The following is a 21849-nucleotide window of genomic DNA, read 5'->3' on the forward strand; positions in this document are numbered from 1 at the left end:
CAGGTCCCAAGTGATGCCTCCGCACCACCGGCTCAGCTCCATCCCTGTCCCTGTCCCCTGCCTCATCCGCAGGGAAAGACGGCAACGATTTTGTCCACCCACGAGCAAAATCCTCGAGCGAGGGTGGCAGGCGGACAGGCGACCGGCGCAACCCGCGGCTGCTCCACCAGCAGCGAAGCATCTCCCGGTCCCCAGCCAAAGCACCAGTGGGTTGAGAGGTCCCGCTGGTGACGTCTGGTTCCCACTTAGAGGTCTCAGCAAGCCACCATCCATCCCAGCCAGCCTCAGGAAGCCCCTCCTGGCCCCCGGTGCCGGGAGCGAGTGCTGCTCCCACTGTGCCGGCAGGATGGGTTCGGCCGTGGTTGGAGGTGGTGGAGTTCGGCGGGGGGGGTCTCACCTGGCGTTGATGAGGTACTGCGCAAGGCTGATGTTTGCAGGGGTTCCTGTGATGGTAATTTGGCGCTCCGATGACCCTTCTGTGGCATTGGCGATTTTGATCTGCGCTCCCGACATCTGCCGAATTTCATTGATTTTGGTCCCTTGGCGTCCGATTATGCAGCCTATTAGCTAGAAAAAAAGCACGGAGGGAATGTCTGAGAAGCGGCAGCTCTGGCAGCCATCGGCAGCACACGAGTACAACTGCATGGCACCAGCCAGAAACCCTCCTCCCTCTGCCCTGGGGCACAAGTGACCTTAATGCTCATGAAAACAGGAGAGGGACAGCCCAGGGGTGAATCCCACCTGCATGGGAGCATGGTCCTCCCAGGACACGTCTAGCAACCTGCCCTGCTCTGCTCCTTGGGGGACAAATTTCAATTATCCACACACAATGTGTGGCAGCTCAGAGGGCTTGAGGAAGGCCAAGGCATTATATCGGGCTCATTTCAATAATAATAATTTTCATGATCTAATAATTGGTCCATGTTTGGCAAGGGTCTAAGGATGGGAATAAGTCATGTTTCAGACTGTGCTCTACACTTATCCCCTCATTAATCACAGCGAACCTGAAGATGGTTATACAGGCCATGTTACTAGAAGAAAACAAGCCCGCCGCCTTCCCTGGGGACAGCCCAACCCCAAGTGCACCCTCATCAGCCGGTGCAGCCACACACCATTGATAGCTTCATGTTGCTCACTCCATCCCACACTTCTATCCTGCTGGGACACCCTCGCTGCCTCTTACCCCCTTCAGCTCTTTCGGTGCAATGCAAGGACTCACTGGCGTTCACACCATTGACAGGAGAGCACCACGTGGCTGCGACACTGGCAGAAGAGGAGAATCCTACTAAAATCATGTCTTTCACACTCTTGTGAAAAAATTAGAGCCAGCTGGAGGCTTGAATTTCCTCAATGGTCCTCAATGGCTTGAATTTCCTCAATGGTCTTCATCTTTGCTCTCGCTCATTTGTGCATCAAACTATTCTCAAGCACCTCCACACCTTGGTCACACATACCGAGATGTCCAGCTTTACCAACACAGGCATGAGGTGTTTCTTTATGCTTTTCTTGGCCATCAGCATTTGAGCTCCTCTCCAAGGTTGCACCTGGGAATTTTATATGTGGGACATTCATCTTGGCAGCTGCTGTATTTCTGTCACTGTAGAAGTGGAGACAACTACTCCTCCAAATATTCACTGGTCCTGTTGTCAGACCATGGGGCTACCTTAGTAGTTTGTCCCATACGGACCTGAATATACACCCCACTGCCATGCTGGAAGGGTATCAACTATCTCAGGGGCTGCAGCATGATGTTCAGCCCAACAGCTGCCCATCCTGGTCTTCATGGCACAGAAATAACTCAGAGATGCTTAAGCAAATGAAAATCCCTTACAGCTGGAACCAGCTGGAGAGACCCAAGGAGCCAAACCTATTTGGAGAGATGTTCAGCAACATCCAAGCATCTCTGCACCGTGTTCAAGAGGCATCCTCTGACAGTCAGAGGAGTGACAAGATGAATTTCATCATCAGCTTTCCTTCAACTCTCCTCTCTTTGCAGCGCAACCACAAGCTGATCTACACCAGTAAAACATGCCTGTAGACCCTTTGCTTTAAGAAACCCAAACCTGTCCTCTGCTTCCTGGAAAGGTAGCAATGGGAATTTCAGAGCCTTCAAAATGACAGGAGGTAGAGCTAAGGAGGCATTTTTTCAGCAGGCAGAAAGATGCAGGCTATGATATTTAACGCTGTGCAGGTCTGATGAGAGCTGGTCTTTTAGTGAGCGAATGATCTGAGTGCTCCTGGGTCCCGTGGCAGGTCCCTTGGCATGTTAAAGGGGAGGAAAGGCCCCTTTGCGAGGGGTCACTTGATATTCCTGAAGATGCTCTCGTTGCTGCCAGGGCCACGGTCCCCCACGCTTGACAGACGTGGCTGTTGCAACCTCGGGAGCACTTGCAGAGCTCCCCACAGCCTGCTGGAGGGGGTCCTCGCTGGATGGACAGAAGCAGACCTGGGATCAGCTCTGCCGCCATCTCCCACGGGCTCCTCTGCAGAGCTCTCCCACAGCGGTTAGCCCCGGGGTGAAGCATCTCCGAGGGTTTCAGCTGGCAGATGCTCAGAAGCTGTTTCACTGCTGCATCTCTCAGGTGGAAGGAGGCCTCGCAAGTGTCCCGTAGAAGCGGAGGTCCCAGCAGCTTGCAGCCAGGCTCACTGCCCTTCCCTTGCACTGCCACGCGTTGGTGAACAGCAGGAAGAAGTGGCAACAGCTGCCAGACCTGATCCAGAAACTCCTGATGAGGATGGGCTGAAGGTGCTTGCAGGTGATGGAGACAGGGACAGAGACTGGAAGTCATCCCCCGACTTGCCCTGATCCTGATTTGAGTGCCCACTGGTTATCAACACATGGAAACCAGTAGGCCAGTCCAGAAGCAAGTGAGACCCTTGGATCCAGGTGCCGGCTGTGTTGGGCTCTCCATCCCACCCCATCCCACCTGAGCATCCCCAAGCACCCTCCTCGCACTGCTCAGTGCCCCGTGTGACTCCAGCCTCCTCCCAGCGAATATCCCAGTCCAACATCCACTTTACCACAATGCCTCCATCTATAAGACCCAAAAGCTGCCTGCTAGCAGTACTAAGATGAGACGCACTGTCCTTCAGATGCTTGTGTGGCACTTTGTGGCATCAGAAACACTATTTACTTACCTCGTCTTCAACCCCCCCCCCCCCCCCCCCCCAGTAACTACGCTTGAGTTGAAACATCGTCTCAGGTCTGCCAGTGCTAGATTAAGCAATTATAGTTTAATCGGGGCCGGCTCGGGAGCTCTCTCCCCTTTCAGTGCTGTCAACTGGGCATGCTTCATGAGCACTGAGTTCACTTGGAAAGGGAAAAGGAGCATTAAGGAGGATTGTACCTAGGAAAGCTACCGACGGGGTAAAGTCCAACGGGTGATTTATGCTGCAGGCTGATCTCCAAGAGAACGCACATAGCATGAGTGAACCTGGGGAAGGGGCATCTCTAAACATATTTAACAAAGTCATATGCCTGCAGTTTATACACACACACACACGTATGTGTGTATACACACACACACACACACACCCCGAGGAAGCACTTGGATTTACTTACATCATTGGGAATGGTGAGTTCATGAGTACTGGCCGGGGGACTGGCATCCAAACCTGGGCATAGGCAAGGGAAAATGGTTATAGCTTGCAGAGGCAGCACGGTGGAGCTCCGCTGCTTTCCCGCAACAGTCAACACTGCCAAGGCTGCGTCCTGCTCCGGGGCCGGGAGGGGAAGGGGATCACACACTCTGGTACAAGGAGGAGGAAGACAGTTGCTACCTGACTCTTCTGGAGCTGGGTGCCACCTTCCCCTGCATCCCTCGAGCTGGCCTCGCAGGCGCTGCCCCATGAGTGCCTCGCTTCCCACCCTCCATCCTCCCACTGGGAATGGCTTCAGAGGAGGGTGCATTACAGCACAAGGTTGCAGCATCGCTGGGGAGCATCTGACAGAGGTGGAAAAGCACCTTTCCTCCTCCACACAGCAGCAGACAGCCTGCTGGCTGGCAAACCCAACCCTAGAGGCAAGACAGCCTGCCAGTGGGAGGGTTGTCCACGCACCCTCCAGCCCTCTCTGGACACAGCAGCACAGAGCCACTTGCTTACAACAGCGGCTTGGCACCCCAAAACCGGTTTCCCTGGGGGATCCGGTGGTGCCAGCACAGGGCAGCCTGCAAAGCACTTTGCAAGTTAAAGCCCCACAGACTTGCATGCTGAATTTAAGGCAGACTGCTAAGACATGCATGCTAGCTGGACCTGGGACTGATAGTCCCTCTTACTCCCAAGGGAAAGCATGGCAAACAGTACGTAGCCAGCAGGCTACCCTGTGTGTGCAGCCCCAGAGGCAAGAGGACAGCATGCTGTAACGCTCCTAGGCCAGGCTGAAGCTTGCCTCTCCCACAGGTTTCCATATTAAGTCACCTCAATGCTGAAGCAGGGACGTCCTATTGCAAATCTGCAAGAGAGAAGCTGTCTAGTGGCTAAGAGGAATTTGCAGTAACGTCAAAAAAAACCCTTATCCATATGATATGAACTACCGAGGAAGGCCTTTAAGAGCAGTGTGTGCAAGAGTCCAAGACATTTGTGCAGAGTAAGGGGGTGCAGAGAAAAGAAGCACAAGGAGACTGGAAGTGCTGGGCTGCTACAACACAAGTCAGTAGCAGCACCGAATTCCTAGTCACCCAATCCACCAGGGCTTCCTAACGCTGCACGGCACTATGCCACTGCCTTAACCACGCTGAGGAACTTCTCCAAGCAATGGCCAAGTTTTGATGGTCTGCATTTCCATCAAGGCCCTCTGCGCCGCAGAAGAGGTGCTCCCACCCAGTTTTGCCAGCAACAGCCACCCAGGTTTTAAAACCCTGAACTGATGTCTGTCTGGGTACCGGCACTGTCAAAGCAAGATTTCTAAAATGCTAAAATGAAGCCTTAGGTTGCAATCCCATTTGAGCATCACCCCTAGAAAGGAGAATATCAGGTATCCTCGATTCGCCCTTGCATGATTCCTGCACTTTCGCACATGCACCTCCTTTACAGAGACGCAACGCCTGGGTACACCGCCCAGGCACCCGCTTGCAGGAAGTCTCTCTACCACGTTTTTCACTCAGGAGCATACAAAAAGGCAGGGAATGGGGACACAAATCCTCCACTCAGCAGCCCTATGCCCTCCTTCACCCCTGCTGGGTACACTAATGCCAAAGACTGCACAAAACAGCTCCTGCCCAGGTTTTACCCAGTGGGCAATGCTTAACGCTGACTTTATAGCACACGTTTCACCAGCCCTGGACCATCTTTCATGCCAAGCCTCCTCGCAGTCTAGGGCAAGATGGACTGCACCTAATACAAAGACATGTCCCCCAGGGTGCAGATGTCCCCGCCTCTCGGCCATGCGTTATAAGGTTCAGCTCGGTAGCAGCCTGGGTATGGCAGAAAATGTCTTCTGAAGGGAGCAGAGCACCTGGGCTGGCACCCAGGGGTCTTTGGAAGTGCAGGCTGGGCTCCTCAGATTCGTAGAGAGGGCCTCCCGCCCCATGCTCAGATGCCACGGGCGCTGCTGAAAGCTCGTGGGGCATGCGGTGCCATGGTACTGCATCACCCTCTGCATCACGACAGCCACTGAGGAATGGCCACATCCTTCTCCGTTACCTGGAGATTGTTTATTTTAGCACACCAGATCCTCCCTCTCTGATACGCGCATGCAGTCCCCACAGCTGTAATGGGGGGGGTCAGGGCAGGATTAGTGCCATGGGTGATGGCAAAGGGCAAAGCAAGGCACACAGAAAACAAGGCTGTGGAAGATGGTATCATGAAACCTATTTTTGCTATAGTCTTGTGGGGTCTATTTACTTGGGTTACATTTGCTTTCATAGTTGGGCGATGTCCCCAGACTCTTTTGAGGCATGCATGTGATGCACCTTGGCTGGCCATAGAGCACGCATGTGCCCCAGGTACATCCAGGGGGGGTCTGGCTCACATCGCCTACGAGCCTCCAGGTCTCAGGATAACTTCTCTAAGCAATGGTAGATTATAAAAGATAAGCACGTTCGGCACATATGGATGTGCAGGACATTTGATATCAAAATTTCTCCAAGGTTACAGCCATGCTTTGGCTCCTCAGGGTCCTGTCCCACTAAAAATGCAGCTGACCCTGAATGGCTTAGAGATGGCTAAAATTGTGTTTTGTTTCCGTTCCCACAGGCGTTTTTCTACTGTTTCTGAGCAAAGTTTACGCAAAATTAAATGAAAGAATAAGGGCAATGACTCTGATGTCTTTCTGTTACAAGGATGGCAGTTATACGCAAACATCAAAAACCTAGGCAATAAACTCCAGGCACTTTTCTTCTGACATGCTGTACAAAGCAGAACGGCAGGCACAGCGCTGCCTGGTCTCTCCCTGCCAACCAAGAAAACCTGCCGTCTTCTCCACAAATACCACAATTTATCTAGGAGCACAACAATGGCACAGTCCTATTTAAGAAATATATTTCAACAGAAGCCTGCTTATTTCCCTGTAGCTTTGTGTTTTACCTGATGATTGGCCCATCAGATTTTGAGCTTCTTCGGAGGAATGTAAGGGCAGCTTTTCTCCTGAAGAGCAAAGAAGAAACAGGTTTAATGCTTTTGCCTTCGAGGAGATAAGCAATGTCACTTCATCTAGGAAGCTCAAAATATGATGAACATACTGTCAGAAAAGGCATTTCCAACTGGCATTTTGACCACCGAGTAAACAAAGGTACTTTAAGTATCTCCATCCCCTGCGCTCTATCTGCTTCCCAGGTCACCATGAAATGCGTTAACTGCAATGCCAGCCTTGGGGACGAGGCTGCTGAGCCACGCCGGGGCTGGCTGTCCTCCCGTCAACGCGGCTCCCTACGACAGCAGCTCCTTCCCATCACTCTCCCCAGCACGGGGGTGCCGTCTTGCCCGGCTCGGCACCGCTCCCTGCAGACATCGGGGCAGCATCCCCGGCCGGCACCGAGCCGTTCCCCCCGGGGAAGCGGGGATGCCCCACTAGGGTCCGGATCAGTGCACGGCAGGAGATGCTACCTCCTCTGGGCAGGGAAGGATGGGAGACTGGTGCTCATCACTTCTGCTGGGAAAGCCAGCAAAGCTGGGAGCAAGGTAAGCGTGGCTTTGCAGGAGCAGTCCAGGCATGCACGGTTAATGGCTGAGAGCTCGCCCGTGAGGACCGTAACCCCCAAACATCCGTCCTGTCTCCCTGTTAACCTTTCCCCATGGACATTGCAACTTCAGTTTTACTTGCCCTGCCTGTTTCCATTAAATAGCATGAGTTTAGAAAGAGAGAGAAACTCTACAGGTAAGAAGAGAAGGATATCTAGAAAGGGCGTGTGGGTACGTACCAGGGAAAGCGGGGGTGGTCTGTCCAAGGGGAGTAAAGGGGGTTTGCTGCATAGCCAACTGGTGGAGCTTGGTCAACTGCTGAGGGGTAGGAGGGACATTAGAGCTAAGAAGGTTATTGTCATAGAGTACAACAAGTCACACCGAAAATCAAGAACCAAATTATAACGGAAGGAAAAAAAGAAAACAAAACAAAAAAAAAAACAAACCAGGAAGCCATGGTGAGACATGGCAAAAACATTAGCAGAAGGACTTGGCCTGGGTAAAATGCAATAAAGCCCAAATCTTTTGCAGAAGTGCTTGGTCAGGGTCTGAAGTACGATACCAGCAAGAAGCCCATTCTTAGTCTCCACCCCTCGTCAAACGGTTCAGCTCCTTCGCTGCGAGCGAGCGGTCACCTCGGCGCACGGCCGGCTGCTGCAGCAGTGGCAGGGCTGCTGCCTACGGTGCTTCCAGCCGCTGCCTTCCCCTGCCGGGCTTCGCAACCGGCAACCAGAGGCTGCTGCTCGCTTCAGGGTAGCTTTAGAGCAGAGGAGCCATCTCAAAGGCACTGCCAGGCTGGTGGCCATCATGTGCCAGCAGCCAGAAGACCCTCTTTGTGCTGCTGGAGCTGCATCGTGACCACGTGTCCCTGCAGCAAACGCTCTCGTGCTGCGCCTCTAATGGGAAACGCCTCCGGGAGATGGACAAACTCTTAACGTCAGCTCGTTACGAGCACAAGCCCCTTAGCAGTACGGGGCAATACGGGCTTCAGCCATGACCAGTAGGTATTTCAGATCCTTGTATCCCTTGTTGTGCCGGGCAGGTTTTTGTGCCCCGTCAGGAAGCAGTTGCATAGAGAAGAGTTTGTTTGGAATACATTTTGTGCTCTGTTTTAGTCTCCAAATTAAAAAGAAAAAAAAAAAAGAAAACAAAAGAAAATAAAACAAACTGGGCTGAAGTCTGGCAGTGAGCAGGAGGGAGGGTCTGTATCACCTCCCGCTCGGCAATTTCACAGGTGCTCAGAGGGTTGCCAGGATCGCATCATCCCCCAAACACAAACCGCTCGTTGCACCCATCCCCTCCCCAGCGAGGGAGAGGCAGGAGTTATGATTTCCACGTTTGGGGGAAAACAATACTCAAAAACCTCCTTGCTCCTGCAGCATGGCTGGGGAGGGAGCGCGGGGAGGTCTGGCCGGCAGCGGTGAGGGGGAAGCACTGGAGGGAGCAGACCCGGGGGGCTGAGCACACCGGGGGAGAGACCGGAGGGAGGCAGCGGGGAGGGGAAACGCCTGCGAGTCCCTGGAGGGGTACCCCAGGGAGCCCTGCCTGGCAGAGGCGTGAGGACTTCCAGCCTCCGCCGGCTCGGGGGAGAGGTCTCGCACGAGACGAGGCACGTGCACGTCTCTCCCTGTGCAGCACGGAAAATGAGCTGAGGACGCCCTACGGCGGGTTCCTGCCGAAACAGTCAGCTCTGGATAGGACCGGGCATGCCACCGCTCCTGCAGGTAGCAGGGATATCAGCATTTGCCACTTTTTAATTTAAGAACTTCCCCGTTTTCTACCAAATTAAACCCAGGCGTGCCCTGTTTGCGGAACTCCTCGTTACAACCGGTCCCACCAGCAGGACTCCAGATGAAACGTCCTACCTCTTTGCCGGCACTGCTGAGGAGCACTGGGGAGGCAGAGCCCCTCGGGCTCTGGGGCAGGGGTCCTGCTTTGCCTGCCCGGGGAGACACCAAAATCTTTTCTAATCCTGATCTAACATATTTTTAAGACATAGTTTGGATAGTGGTATTTAGCAAACACTCGTAATAAGAGCAATGAAAAAAGCCTGCAAGAGGAGAGGATGGCCATACCTAGGCATTAAAGTGAAAGCTGCTACGTGAACGCTTGCAGTGCATGAAACACCTCCTCGCCCGTTTCCCGGGAAAAGCTGAAAGCAAAAACCTGAGACCATTTCTTCAAACTCTGGTTTTCCCTGCAGACCAGAGGGCAGTTCCCCCCCCGGCGCTGCTGGGAGGGACAGCACAGGGCAGGACAGCAGTGCTGGAACCAACGTACAACCGAGCGTCCCTAGGCACCCACAGCAATGCCTGGTTACATCTCATCTGCTGCCAGCCTGGTGCGTACCCAGGAGCGATGCCCTGGCTGGGGAGGTTTCCTGCGCTCAACATTTATTTCGCTCCCAAATGCCCCTGAATCCTAACTGCCACGGCTGTCCTTTCATCTCCCATTGCAAATTTTGTGAAGGCAGGGAGCTACACATCACATCCCGAACGGCTTACGAGTACCCAGGCAATGCTGAAGCCCTTCATGAGCCAAAACTCCTACTGACCTGGGGGTTTTTCCCAGGGGAGAAAATCAAGGCAGGAGCTTCCATTTTAGCTTTGGCATTTGAAATTCTGACCACTCTGCAGCCATGGGTCTGCAAAAGGCATCTGCTAAACACAGACACCTGCGAGAGCGAGGGCAATGCCCTAAAATCACATTCAAGACTGGTTTCTGTACCAAGCAGCGTTTAAAATGACCGATCCTTGTGAGAGAGCTACGAGAGTAAGGATGGAGCATGTGGCCCCTGCACGAACAACTTTTTCCAAGTCTCAGCAAATCTGCTGGGAGTAGGGCAGAGCGCAGCCAGCAAATGTATTAAATGTATTTTATTCCTGCCAAACAGAGGAATATAATAACAAGGAAAACACTCTAAGCTGTCACCACTGCTTACAAAGGAAAACTGGGACAGGGAACATATTGATCTACGCTCTCTAAATACACAGGTGTATTTATTTATATTCCACTTAGGGAGCAAAAGTGAAGCGCAAACAATTACGAATATTTCTGAGCAACCATCACAGCAGGCTGTTCAAAGTATATGCATACTGGTGTCGCATGGAAAGCCAAAGCCTGGCCTCCACTAAATTGGGTGAAATCACTGCTCCTAAGATCAAAATCCAGCCTACAACTCCTAAACGTTCCCACAGGGAACATGCATTCGTGGTATCGAACAGCCTTGCTCCATTCTCAGTCATGCAAAAAGTAATCCCATGATTTAATACCCAGCACACCTATCAGAAAGAGGAATGCTGAGCCACGTCAAACTCTTCCCATGTGTGGGATGGCTGGAGAGGGCTTTCCACCCAGACCACGCCGCTTACAATTAAGCCACGTCCCCAGAGTGGCACGTTGTGCTCAGCCCCCACTGCGGACCCCCGGCTCACAGGCGTGCCAGCAAGAAGGGGCCTCTGCAATGGGACTCGCCGGGTGTTTTATACCCACTGAAACGCATTTAGAAAATCCCAGCTTTTTCCAAGAGCTCCCCAGCACGTGTCAGCCGTGACGACCCCAGAAGCCAAGCAGCTGTCTGCTGCTGGCAAGTACTTCACTGCTGCTTTTAACAGAGAAGTCCTTTAAAATAGACTCGTTTTCTATTTCTGTTGGTACTTTTATGCACAGACGTGCCAGGAGACGTTCCCTACGCATCCCCCCACAAACGTGCTGTGGCTCCCTGACCCACCCCAGGCACGATAGCCTGGCACAAGCAGGGGGATCTGAGCATCGGCAAAACCCACCCGCGCTGCACGCCTGAGCGGCGCCTGTCTCCACACCACGGAGCGTGAGACGAAGCGGGGACCGTGCCTACGATGTCCCCTGCCCCGGGTGACAGAGAGCCAAACTCAGAGAGACAGCTGTCAAACCCAGGGTGACCGCTTCGGTCTGGGGTCCAGCTCCCGCAGGAAGGCACGGAGCCATCGGCAAGGTGAGACCCAGCCATCCTCTCCATCCCTCCGGGGCAGGCGGGTGGTGTTTTGCCTAGCCTCAGCGCCTGCTTCCGAGTCACCTGGAGGAGGACCCCCAAAAAGGCACGTCCCCTTGCCCAGGCTTCAAGCAAGAAACCACGCACCACTAGAGCTCTGGCTTCTCCCCACCCCACCAAGGCACTCGGCACCTAAATAAGCCCTTGGTTACCAATATTTTAAGGGTAAGGGGGGAAATAGAGAGGAAAGTCTTTTCTTCCCCCTTTCTTTGCGTGTTTTGATCATTTTGAGGCACAAAATGCATAGAGTATGGTTTGTCTCAGAGCAAAGGGATAGCACTGAACAATGCAAACAATTTAGCATCAGGCCAAGTCCTCAAAATTAATAAAGTTTAGCGCTAACAGGTTAAAAGGCTATTCAAGGTATTACAGATACTACACACGGCCAGTTACTTTGAAAATATGCTATTAATATTATTGTCTAATATTAATATTATGTGAATTAACAGTAGCATGCAGGGGACATAAAAGGGTATAAGAAAAATTAGGGTAAAACTCACATCCGGGTGTGGAATAGCGTATTGTCCCTGAATTGTATAGGCCTGCAAAAGAAAAAACAGACATTATTAGGGCTGGCAGGAGACGGTGGCAAAGCCCCGTGCCTCCGCAGGGACTGCCGTCCCTGGGCTTTGCTCCTTTCTGCCTGACACGGAGTAAATGCTGTGAATGCAGGGGCAAAAGAGGAGCTCAGCCCCCACCCTGCTCTGCCCGGGACCCTGTGCTACCCCCAAATAACCGGGCACGGGGAGTTGAGCACCATGACTCCAGCACGCCTCTCCCCTCGCTCCGCTGCCAGTGAAAGCGGGGTGTGGGATCTTGAATTTTGATTTAACCGGCTTAATTTTGAGGCTGGAGGGGATGAAGGAAGCACTTTCCGTGCAGCAAGCAGTTGCCCCGCACACCCCACTGGCTAGCCCAGGGGAAGGACCCCCCTGTGCTGCATTAAATTTGCTGGGGCGGCGGGAGGGAGACGTACCCCTCCGACCAAAGCTGGAGCACACTGAACCACCTAATTTGAAGGGGCTGGGCTCAGTTTGGCTTTTCCAGAAGGAACAAAACAGCTCTTTAAAGGTGCCAGAATTGCGTGAAGCGGGAAGACTGGGTTTCGCTGTACAAAAGATATTAATCAAACCAGAATTATCTGTGTAGCGGATACACGGTAGCATCATCACTGCCCTTCACACCTAAACGTGATCCCAGAGAGCAAGCCAGTGCAGTGAGTCTCTCCGTATTTTCAGGTGCACAACTCTCAACACGTTTTACATCTACCCAGCATATTCCAGTGCTCTGCTGGGGGGAAAGGCATTGCCGTGCAGAAAGCCAGCTGGTGCTGATGTCTCACCAGGCTTGGAGAGGGCTCGGGGACAGGCTGCCTGCATTGCAATGCCTTTCACCAGAAAAAATTGACTAATCCATGCAGATGTCTGCTAGGCAAATTGTTTAGTGTTTTTCCCATTGTTCGTATCCTTCCTCTTTTGTAAATAACCTGGAAATAAGCACCGCTGTGGGTAGAGAGCCAGATACTAGAGCGCCCAATATTTTGGACTTAACCAGCTAGCAAAACGTATCCCATTGGTTGACACATTATTCAGATGATTCTGAAAGAAATGGCAAAAGAGATGGATAACACTTTAAAAAGGGAGAGTAAAGATAGCCAAGAAAAAGAAAAAAACCACTCTGAACCTCCTGCAAATTTGCTGCATAGTTTGCAAACAGCAAAACCCCCAAAATCCTGGAGGAGGAAGGAGGCAAAGCCTCACGCACAGAAACAGCAATCCCAGTGCCTGTCGGCATCCCGGCGCGATGGGGACTGGTGTGCCTGTGGGGAAGTGGCAGAGGCTGCTCTGAAAAGTTCACTCTTTCCTGGCGGTTTTATTCGGTCATTGTTTTTTGATTAGAACAATTTATTAGGAAAAGCTAATTAAAGGCAGGAAGGTGTCTTGGACAGATGCAACCCAACTCTGACAGCACCCTCCTGTGTGACACCCGGCTTTCTGCAGGGGCTGACATTGCTCACGGATGATGGGGCAGCTGCCATCGGCCACCGTGTCCCTCAGCCTGCTGAGCTCCTGCAGGTTAAACCCACCCCAAGCACCTCGCAGCACACCGACTGTCACCTGCTGTCCTCTGCCCACCCGCCCTGTGCCACCCCTCGGGCAGAGCCAAGGGGCTTGCCAGTGCTCCCTCAGGGGCGGCAAGGGAGAACTCTCATTTCAGAGATGGTTGCTTCTTCCCGCGATGTCACTTCTGTGCAAGACACCAACCGTTCGCCAGCAGGAGAAACGCTACCTCCATCTTACTCTCCCTTTTGAGAAGATAAGTTCACCAAGCAGCTGGACTCAAAGCTCTTTTCCAGGACGGCTGCTCAGACCAAACGACACACTCCTCCTGATGCTGGCAATGACTAAGAGATGCTAATTCAGCACGCTGCCTGAAATAGCCTGTGCTTTGGGCTTTGCTCCCATCCTTAGTTTGTCCTTCTGCTATTTATTATGGCTGGGGAGAAACGAAATAACTCCTGCGGAGCTGCTCTGGATGGTATTAGCTGTAGCTTCGTGGTGCTGGCTCTATCTGGCTGCTGGAGCTCCTGGGAAAGTACCTCTCCTGCTAGATACTGGTGCATCATGGCATGGTGGCATCTACAGGCAGGTCTTCGGTCACCAGGCGAGGTGAGTAGATGAGGTGGAAAAAGCAATGGTTCAAGTCCCCTCTTTAAAAGCAGCCACCTGCTCGACTGCTTGTTTCATAAATCACGTGCCGCGGGAGCTGATTTTTGTTTGCAGAACAACTGCCAGCTCGCACGGCACGTGCGTGTGATGGTTATCCTGCAAAGAAAAAAATCTGCCATCACTTCCCAAGGGTCGCTAGAAATACCACATCTTGACTGCAAGCCTGCAGACCGAGCACTGCACAATGTCACCAAAGGCAATGCAATGCAGGCTCTCCTGCAGGCAGAGCTGAGACCCAGCTTTGCAGCAGAGGTTATGGCATTTTTGGGGGAAGCAGCACCCCAAACCAGCCGAGCACCAGTGATGGGGATGACCCTTTCATGGAGGCTTCCCTGAACAGAGGCTCAGCACAGTCCTGGAGCAGCTGGGACGAGCTCTTCCTATCTCAGCTCAATTACAACTATGCAAAGTTATTTTTAATTGGACTAGAGATACCAGAAAATAAACACTTGCAGCCACTGTGAGAGCAGAGTCACGGCCTCTTGTTCAACGAGGCTTTTCTCATCTTCTTCACACTGGTAACTGTTGGTAAATACTGAATTTGGGTCTAATGAAGCAAACTCCAGCCTCCTCTTGGTGCACGAGTGCCTGGCAGAGCTAACACCGTTTCCCCAGGCTGGCCCTTTCCTTACCCTCCAGCAGCCATCATAGGAGCTAAGCCGTCTGCCCAGGCTTGCAAACTGCCAGCAGTTCTGCAAAGAGCTTTCAGTCCACCTGCCGTGGCACACAACGGATGGGATGACACCATGCAAGTCAGAAGGCAAGAAACCTGAGTGCACTAACGGGCAGCGGCTGGTGCTGCAGTAAAAGGCTGAGGTTGGCAGTGGAGGCTGCAAGCGGGTCGGCTCTTACCTGACCACCTGCAAAAATGACAGGGGTGGAGGCGGGCTTTGGGCGGTAGGGAATGGTGGCACCTTTTGGTGGGGACTAGGAAAAGGGACAAGGAGAGGGAGAGAGAACATTAGAACAGCTTTCCTGAAACGGCGGCAAAAAGAGCGTTAGAAAGCACCCGACGGAGCACGGCCCCCGGGGCCGCTGCCCAGCAACACCCGCGTTTCTGGACAGGAGGACATGGGGGAAATCGGTGTTTAATGGACAACGAGGACAACCTGGGGCACAGGAGATCCCTTGCCAAGGCACGGGACCCTAAATTGCTTCCTGGACCTCCGCTGCCTCCCTCGCCTTCGCTATGCTCTCTGCAAACTGCGTTACCCGGTCTAGACTCGAGCCTGACACTGGAATGCAGCGCCCTCCCTAAAACACCCCAAGGAGACCCTCAAGGTGCAGCAAGATGGGGAGGTACACCCACAGACCAGGCTTTTCATCCCTGGCTGCCAGGAACCTCTTTGTGCAGTGGCTTTCTTTGCAGCCTGAGAGCTCTTGCACATCTTTGCAGCCCACCCCAGAGTCGTACCAGCCCCGCCGAGCACCAGGAGCTGTGGCATGGCATCATGAGCACAGGCATCAGAAGGAGTGAGCAGCCCATCTGAGTGACCCAGCACGATGCTCAAGCTCTTTGACCCTTCTCATCTTCCTTGCTGCCAGAACAGGGTCACCTTCAGGACTTGGTTTGGTCTGTCACCATCCAAGCTGGGACGTGGACGTGGTCAAGACCTCCCATGCCCTGGTGGGACAAGTGGCAGTGATCACTTTGGTCAGAGTGCTGAGCTCTGGAGGAGCCAGAGCTGGAAACCCCTCTCAGATGGCAACACCAGCATTTCCAGAGATCTTATTCTAGAGCTGCACGGTGGTAGCAGTCTCTGTGAGAAGCCAGACAGACACTAGCAGCAGAGACACTGACCCGTACGCACTCCCAGCCCTCCTCCTGCGGCAGCGTGACCCGGGGCAGCCCCACTCCAGCTGGCCAGGACATCTCGCTCCTCCCTGCTGTGGCCTGACCGGTACCTGGCTAGGTCCGAGCAGAAGCTGTAGTGATGCACATCAAGCTGTAGCGATGCATCCCACTGCACGGTGCACGGGATCTTCTCACCCAAGTTATCTCTGTTGGTTTTCTCTTGAACATAACTAACAGGCCATAGAAGAGATTTTGGAGGTTTCTAGGGATCAGGAGAGATTTCAGATAAAAGCCTCCTGGTTCTACCCGAAGTGAAATGACCCAGTTACTGCTATGTAAAGACAGGCAATATAAATTACGTTATCTCATGGAAAATTCTTCATTTTTTCTGTGCATTCTTCTAGATGTCCACTTGTAGCCAAGTGGCATATCCAAATCTTCCTGCTAAGCACAGGTCTGCAGAAAAGCTGCATGATCAAAGCACAGCCTCTATAATCACAAACCTGCTTTTTCTTTTATTGCATTACAAATCTTGGAGGGGATGAGCAAGGATTTCTGCAGTAAGATAATTTAAGACTGAAAGGTTATAAGGAGCACCTCTGCGAATTGTTAAAGTCAGGGGACTTCCCAGATTTCAGACTGCAAGAAAACTCATGGGTTTTTCTCTTTCCCATTGCTGAGCCATACAGAGGAGCAGCAACCCTTGCTTTGGTTGGTGAGAACAGCAGTCACCAAAGACTTTATAACACACCTGCAAGCATCACCTGGGGCCCGCCTCTGCCACAGTCCAGAGCATAACCTGGAGTCACCATGAGGCTAAAATCGCAGTCCTCTGACAGCAGAGTGTACCCGCCTGAGCATCGCTACCAGCAGCGGTGTGTAACGTGGTTCGTGGCAATTCCTCCTTAGCCGTGCTGCTGCCAAACTGAAGTTGCTTATGTTTGGTTTTACTCCACTTCCACTAAGCCTTGGCACCCTCATCTGAAGCTCTCGCAGCGGCAAATGCACTCCTCCCTGCTGCGAAAGGGCAGCGGTGTGCGGGCTGTGCAGCAAGGCAGAGGGGCCTGATGTGGGTCTGTGCCCGTCGACCTCTTGGAGGCACCAGGAGCAGAGGGTGTCACCGTCCCATGTTCCGAGGGGTTTCCTCCTGGCACTTCTCCCATCTGAGGTGGCAGGTGTGGACGTGGGGCACGTGGCTATGGTCATCCCTGGCAATAAGCCATTGGTAGAGCAGCATTTCTCCATGGCAGAGATCTTCAAGCTCTGCTCATCAGCATTTCTCCCAGAATATGGCACCCTGGACACACGTCCATGCACCCTATGGGCCCTGCTCTCCATCAGCCTTCCTCACTACCTTTCCCGCTGTGCTTTGCTGGAGCCTGGGTTTGTGCTTCCAGCCCCAGCTCCCCCAGCGTAGGGGATGCACTGGTCTCTTCCTCCCAGTCGTGGTCCTCATGAGGCACCGTGAGCCCCGTGCAGAGGAGGCCAGGTACTTGGTGGAGTGGCTGCAGCCCCCATCCCCTTCCCACGGCACCCTCAGTGCTGCTGGGACACCAGGCTATGGCCGTCCCAGCCCACCTGGCCTCCTCCGGCACCCCTCTCTCCTGAAGCCAGCCTGTGCTATGACAAACCATCTCCTTTGGGGCACCCCACCAGGCAGGTTTCCAGTGTTAGGACTCTAGAAACAACATACGAAGATGGCGGGGAAAACACACTGGGTGGGTTTCAAACGGAGGTACCAGGAAATGAGTGGTCCGACAACGCGTGGTGAAGGGTATGAGACACGCTCCACAGCTCCCAGCGCTGTTGTGGTGTCAGCTGGGTTTTTTTCCTATGTACTTTACCCCCTTTGTTACAGACTGTACCTCCAGCATCACCACACAGATCTGTTTGACACACTGGATAATTGCGTCGGGTGTCCCCGAGATTGTCACCGCTCGCTCCGTGGAGTTGGGCAGCATGTCCCCCGCCACTTGAACCTGAGCACCTGTTGACTGGAGACAGAAAGAGAGAGGAGGAGAAATCCCACAGCTGAATGCCTTTCCTCACAGCCAGCTCCAGCTCTGACGCCATGCGCCTCCCGAGAGCTGCGCTGCCCCATGCAAGCTCAGACGCAACGCCCTGCCTGCCTCCGCAGCAGCACGCCGGCAAGGTCCCAGGGGATGCTGCTCCTACGTCAGCAGGACCGTCCTGGGAAGCAACGTGATGCACGATGCTCGCAGCGTAAGGATCCCCCTTTCCAAGGCAGCTCCTGCTCTCCCTTGGTCAGAGTTGCGATTACATGCAATAACAAAACCGGGTCTGCCTTACCTCCCTGATTTCCTTGATCTTGGAGCCTCCTTTGCCGATCAGCGAGCCGCACTGACTAGCTGGCACGACCAGTCTCAGTGTCACCGGAGGTTTGCTGGTAGCAGTGCTGTTGCTCATTGAGTTGGTTATGTCCTTGGGAAGGAAGAATGCAACACATCAGCCCTTGGTACCCAACCTGCTATCCAGGGCAACACAAATGCTCTGGGCCAGAGAAGAGGGGTCATGTCCCCCAGACCCCAGCTGGTCTGCAGCTGCATCACTGCGCATCCCTGCAGTTAATTAACTGCAAGACCTCTGGGGCACTTCACTGAAGCTCAGTTCTTGCCTAGTTAGAGATGTCTGGAAGGTTTTGTGCCCAGGTCGTGTACCAGTTAAGCAAGTCCAACCAGGCACGCATGGATTGGAGGTACTCAGGCCCATCTGCACTGCTGCCCCCAGCAGCGGGCATGCTGGAGCTCTGCTTGGCCAGTGGGCCACCCAAGGGTCTGGGTGCAGACCATTTTACTCTGCCCTCCTGCGCCAAAGAGTTCACATTGCTCACCTCCTCAAATTTGTAGGCAATCATGGCGAAAGCCTTGAAGATGGCATCGGTGGGGCCAGTGATGGTCACGATTCGCTCGGGGCAGTTCCCCTCCGAGATGTTGATCCTTGCCCCGCTCTGGAAAGAGAAGGGCAGTTCTGGAATAACTATAGCCAAGCAACCGGTGGGATGTGCCGGAGGTGCAGCCTTTCCTCCAGGTTGGATCCTGTCCCAGCCTGGGAAGGTTCAGCACCCAACAGCAGAAGCTCAGAGAGCCCCAGGTGACCGGCAAGTACATTGCTCGCTTGGTCCCTGGTCATCACCTCTGCCAGCTTCTCGACAGCCCATCTAACCTTAAAAACTCCCACCCTTTTCCCTTGCGGTGCTTCCAGCGCTGCCTTATCCTGACCCTCAGAAAGGGTTTCCATGCATCCATCTTGGGTCTTTTACTGCAGTGCAAACCCATGTGATCAAGGCATGACCAGCTCGTGGGGTCATTGCTCGTAAAAAGAAGAGTGTTGCTTACTGATCGGATAACTCCTTGGTAGCTGCAGGCACAAAGACCTTGGGCACACTCAAGCATCTTAGAAGTGACTTCATTTAACTGTCTCATTAAGAGCAAATTCTTGGCTCTGGAAAATTCCCATTCAATGTGATAGGAGTTTGTTTGTGTACAGAAAGAGAAAACTGGACCAAAGGGCTGTGGGTACCGCCGGCTTACGTGTCCTTTCCCTGGGAGTGACTGCACGTATCGCACAGGGCAACGTGCAGCTCTGGCCATTGTGCTGCACGCTGCCGGGCAGGACAGCCCGACGGCCCTTCCCACTCCTCTCTCCTCCTCCTACAGATCATTTTAAAGAGCAGGGTTGCTCACCTCCTCACGCATCTTCTTCACGGTCTCCCCTTTCTGAAATAAGAATCAGAAACACAGGCTATTGTAAAAAATTAAGACTTCCACCTTCAAAACAACCCTTCCAAACACACATCTCTCTAATACAGGGCGATACATAGCCAAACATTTGGGCAGCTCTGCGCTGCCTGGCCCTCCATCCCCACGTGATGGGCAGTCTGAGGAGCTGTAAGTCTGTAAGTCTGAGGAGCTATGATGGCTGTAAGCCATCATAGCGCTGCTCCCCGCGTCTGTAAGACATGACAAACAAACCAGCTACACAACTGCAGCTGCCACCTCCGTTTCTACGTTTCCCGTTAGGAGGAAAACCGCATGGAAAAAGCTCAGAAACTGATCAGGTGTTGAGAAAAGCTGGCACTTCAGAGCGCCTTCGAAGGGCAGTTATCTAGTACATACAAAGAGATCTAATATCTCTATATCCAGATATAAAGCAGGTACAACTGTGAATCTTTCCAGGGCTGGACAGGCTGATGGAAAAATAAGGTGCAAGCATATAGGAGAAGGTGTTTGTGCTGCAAATCTTCGCTATCACAAACCTGCCTTTTAAAAACACCACAAAACCAATCCTGTATAGCCAGGACTTTCCAAACCACCACGGCAAGCACCAGGGAGCAGAGCACCTCGTAAAGCTTTTCTGCGCTAGTTAAATGGCATCCTGTGTCCTCAGAGGGAAGTGCTGCAGAATTTAGATGGATTTGATGACATTTCTTAATATCTCTTAATGAATCTATTTAATTAATGTGTCAGGGCAACATGATCATAAACACCTATTTGCTACCACAGTGAAGCAGCTGGAAACAGCACTAGATAAGTTTGGTGGTTGTTTTTTTCTTTAGGGGAATGGTCTTTGATCCCTCGGTGGGTCTCCCATCATTTCTGTCACACAAACCCAGCAACACACCCACGCACACCAAACATTTCAGGGACACTACAGGGAAGAGGTGACTGGCATCTACCACACCACAGGCAGCAAATGGTGCGGGCAATAGCATTAAATACACATTTAAAAGATGTTGTTACCTTTCCAATGATGCTTCCGACTTCCTACCAAAAAAAGCCAAACACAAAGGAAAAGACATTAGAAGACATGAAGACGATCCAGCCCCACCCCATAATGAAGCAAAGGCCTGGTGCACACTGTCCCCAGCAGAAGGATAGTGCAGGGGACAGGCGTGAGAGGGGCAGGAGCAGCATGCCACCATGCCATGCTCTCCATGAGCAGGAGGAAACCTGCTCCCGGCAGCCCGGCACTGCAGGGGCTGGCTGCACTCGGGCACAGCCGGAGCAGAGGCGGGAGAGGGAGCTGCGAGGAAACCCCCTCACCAGGAGCCCCTTACCTTGCCGTGCATCAGCAGCCGGATGGTGAGGGTGACGTTCAGGCCGCCTTCGGAGACCTTCGACTCCATTTCCTACCGGGGAACGGGAGACGTGTGTTAGCTGGGAGGGCAGCCCCGGCACAGAAGGAGACAGCACCACGGCCGTATCACCTGGAGACAGAGAGGGGGAAAGGTTTTCTCTCAAAACAGGCAAGTTCCTCAACGTGGATGGACCCTGCAGAGCAGCAGAGCATGGGAAAGCCATAGCTGGAGGAGCTGCAGGGAGATGTCACGGGCTGAGCACCTTCATGGATGCATATGGGGCTGCCCACTCACCGCAAGGACCGTGCTGGGTGCGAGCCTGGGAACAGCCCACAGCTCTGCCACGGCTTTGCCGTGCAAAGCTTTATGCAAAAGCATGCCGTGTCATGCTTTATGCAAAAGCCATCGTGGGAGCAAAGACCCAAGTGTCCGAGGTGGCACAGCCAGACTGCTAGCCCACACGTGCACGAGCCAAAAAGCAGCTGTGCCCAGCTGATCACGTAGATGCAGGAGCAGGGAGTTGGCGGAGCAGCCTGGCCAAAGACCGATGGCTGAACTGGGACTTTAAAAGACCCAGGGCACCTACCTAGCAAACCAAAATTCACCATTTCAAGTGTGAATAAGGCACTCAGAAAATCACAAACCAGTTTTTCAGTAAGCAGGAAATAGCTATCTGATCCCAGGACCAGGGAGCGGGAAGGATGGAGGACACTTCTGCATTTTCATCCGACCTGTGAGCACCCTAGCTGGGCACTGCGTCTCAGGACCACGCCATTTCCAGCTATTCATGCTTTGCATGTATCTAACGAAACCTCTGCGAGTTTTCCCGGTGCTGCCGTGTTCCTTTCCCTTCCCATTCTCTCTCTTTCCTCCTCTGCCCTCTAGAGGGAAAAACGCCACTGATATTTTGAAGGCGGGGGAAAAAAAAATCACAGAACGGCAACAAATCCTTCCTTTTCTTTCCTCACACCTCCTTAGTACCATCTCTGCGCAAGGACCAGGCATGTGAAATGTCTCTGCAGGCTACTGCATGGGGAGACCGGTCCTGTCTGAGAGGGAGGTGCCAGAATCCTTCTAT

At 53.0% G+C, this 21849-nt stretch overlaps 1 protein-coding gene across 24 annotated transcripts in view; it reads right to left on the minus strand.

The window, feature by feature from the left end:
• The window catches only part of PCBP3 (poly(rC) binding protein 3), a 61988-nt gene that overhangs the window by 10333 nt on the left and 29806 nt on the right, over positions 1–21849 (minus strand). For 4 of the 24 annotated variants that reach the window (XM_075512099.1, XM_075512076.1, XM_075512074.1 and 1 more), the window contains 12 exons: positions 20751–20822; positions 20434–20457; positions 19378–19410; positions 18525–18641; positions 17984–18115; positions 17539–17667; positions 14662–14805; positions 11650–11691; positions 7359–7437; positions 6526–6585; positions 3563–3615; positions 398–567 (listed from right to left, as the gene is read on the minus strand). In XM_075512099.1, coding sequence (XP_075368214.1) covers positions 398–567; positions 3563–3615; positions 6526–6585; positions 7359–7437; positions 11650–11691; positions 14662–14805; positions 17539–17667; positions 17984–18115; positions 18525–18641; positions 19378–19410; positions 20434–20457; positions 20751–20822 — 1055 coding nt within the window. Of the gene's footprint in view, positions 1–397; positions 568–3562; positions 3616–6525; positions 6586–7358; positions 7438–11649; positions 11692–14661; positions 14806–17538; positions 17668–17983; positions 18116–18524; positions 18642–19377; positions 19411–20433; positions 20458–20750; positions 20901–21849 lie in introns of all 24 variants that reach the window. The other 20 variants (XM_075512087.1, XM_075512088.1, XM_075512084.1 and 17 more) reach the window with 12 other exon arrangements.

Source organism: Mycteria americana, chromosome 9 (genome assembly GCF_035582795.1).
Source record: "Mycteria americana isolate JAX WOST 10 ecotype Jacksonville Zoo and Gardens chromosome 9, USCA_MyAme_1.0, whole genome shotgun sequence".
NCBI classification, from domain to species: domain Eukaryota; kingdom Metazoa; phylum Chordata; class Aves; order Ciconiiformes; family Ciconiidae; genus Mycteria; species Mycteria americana.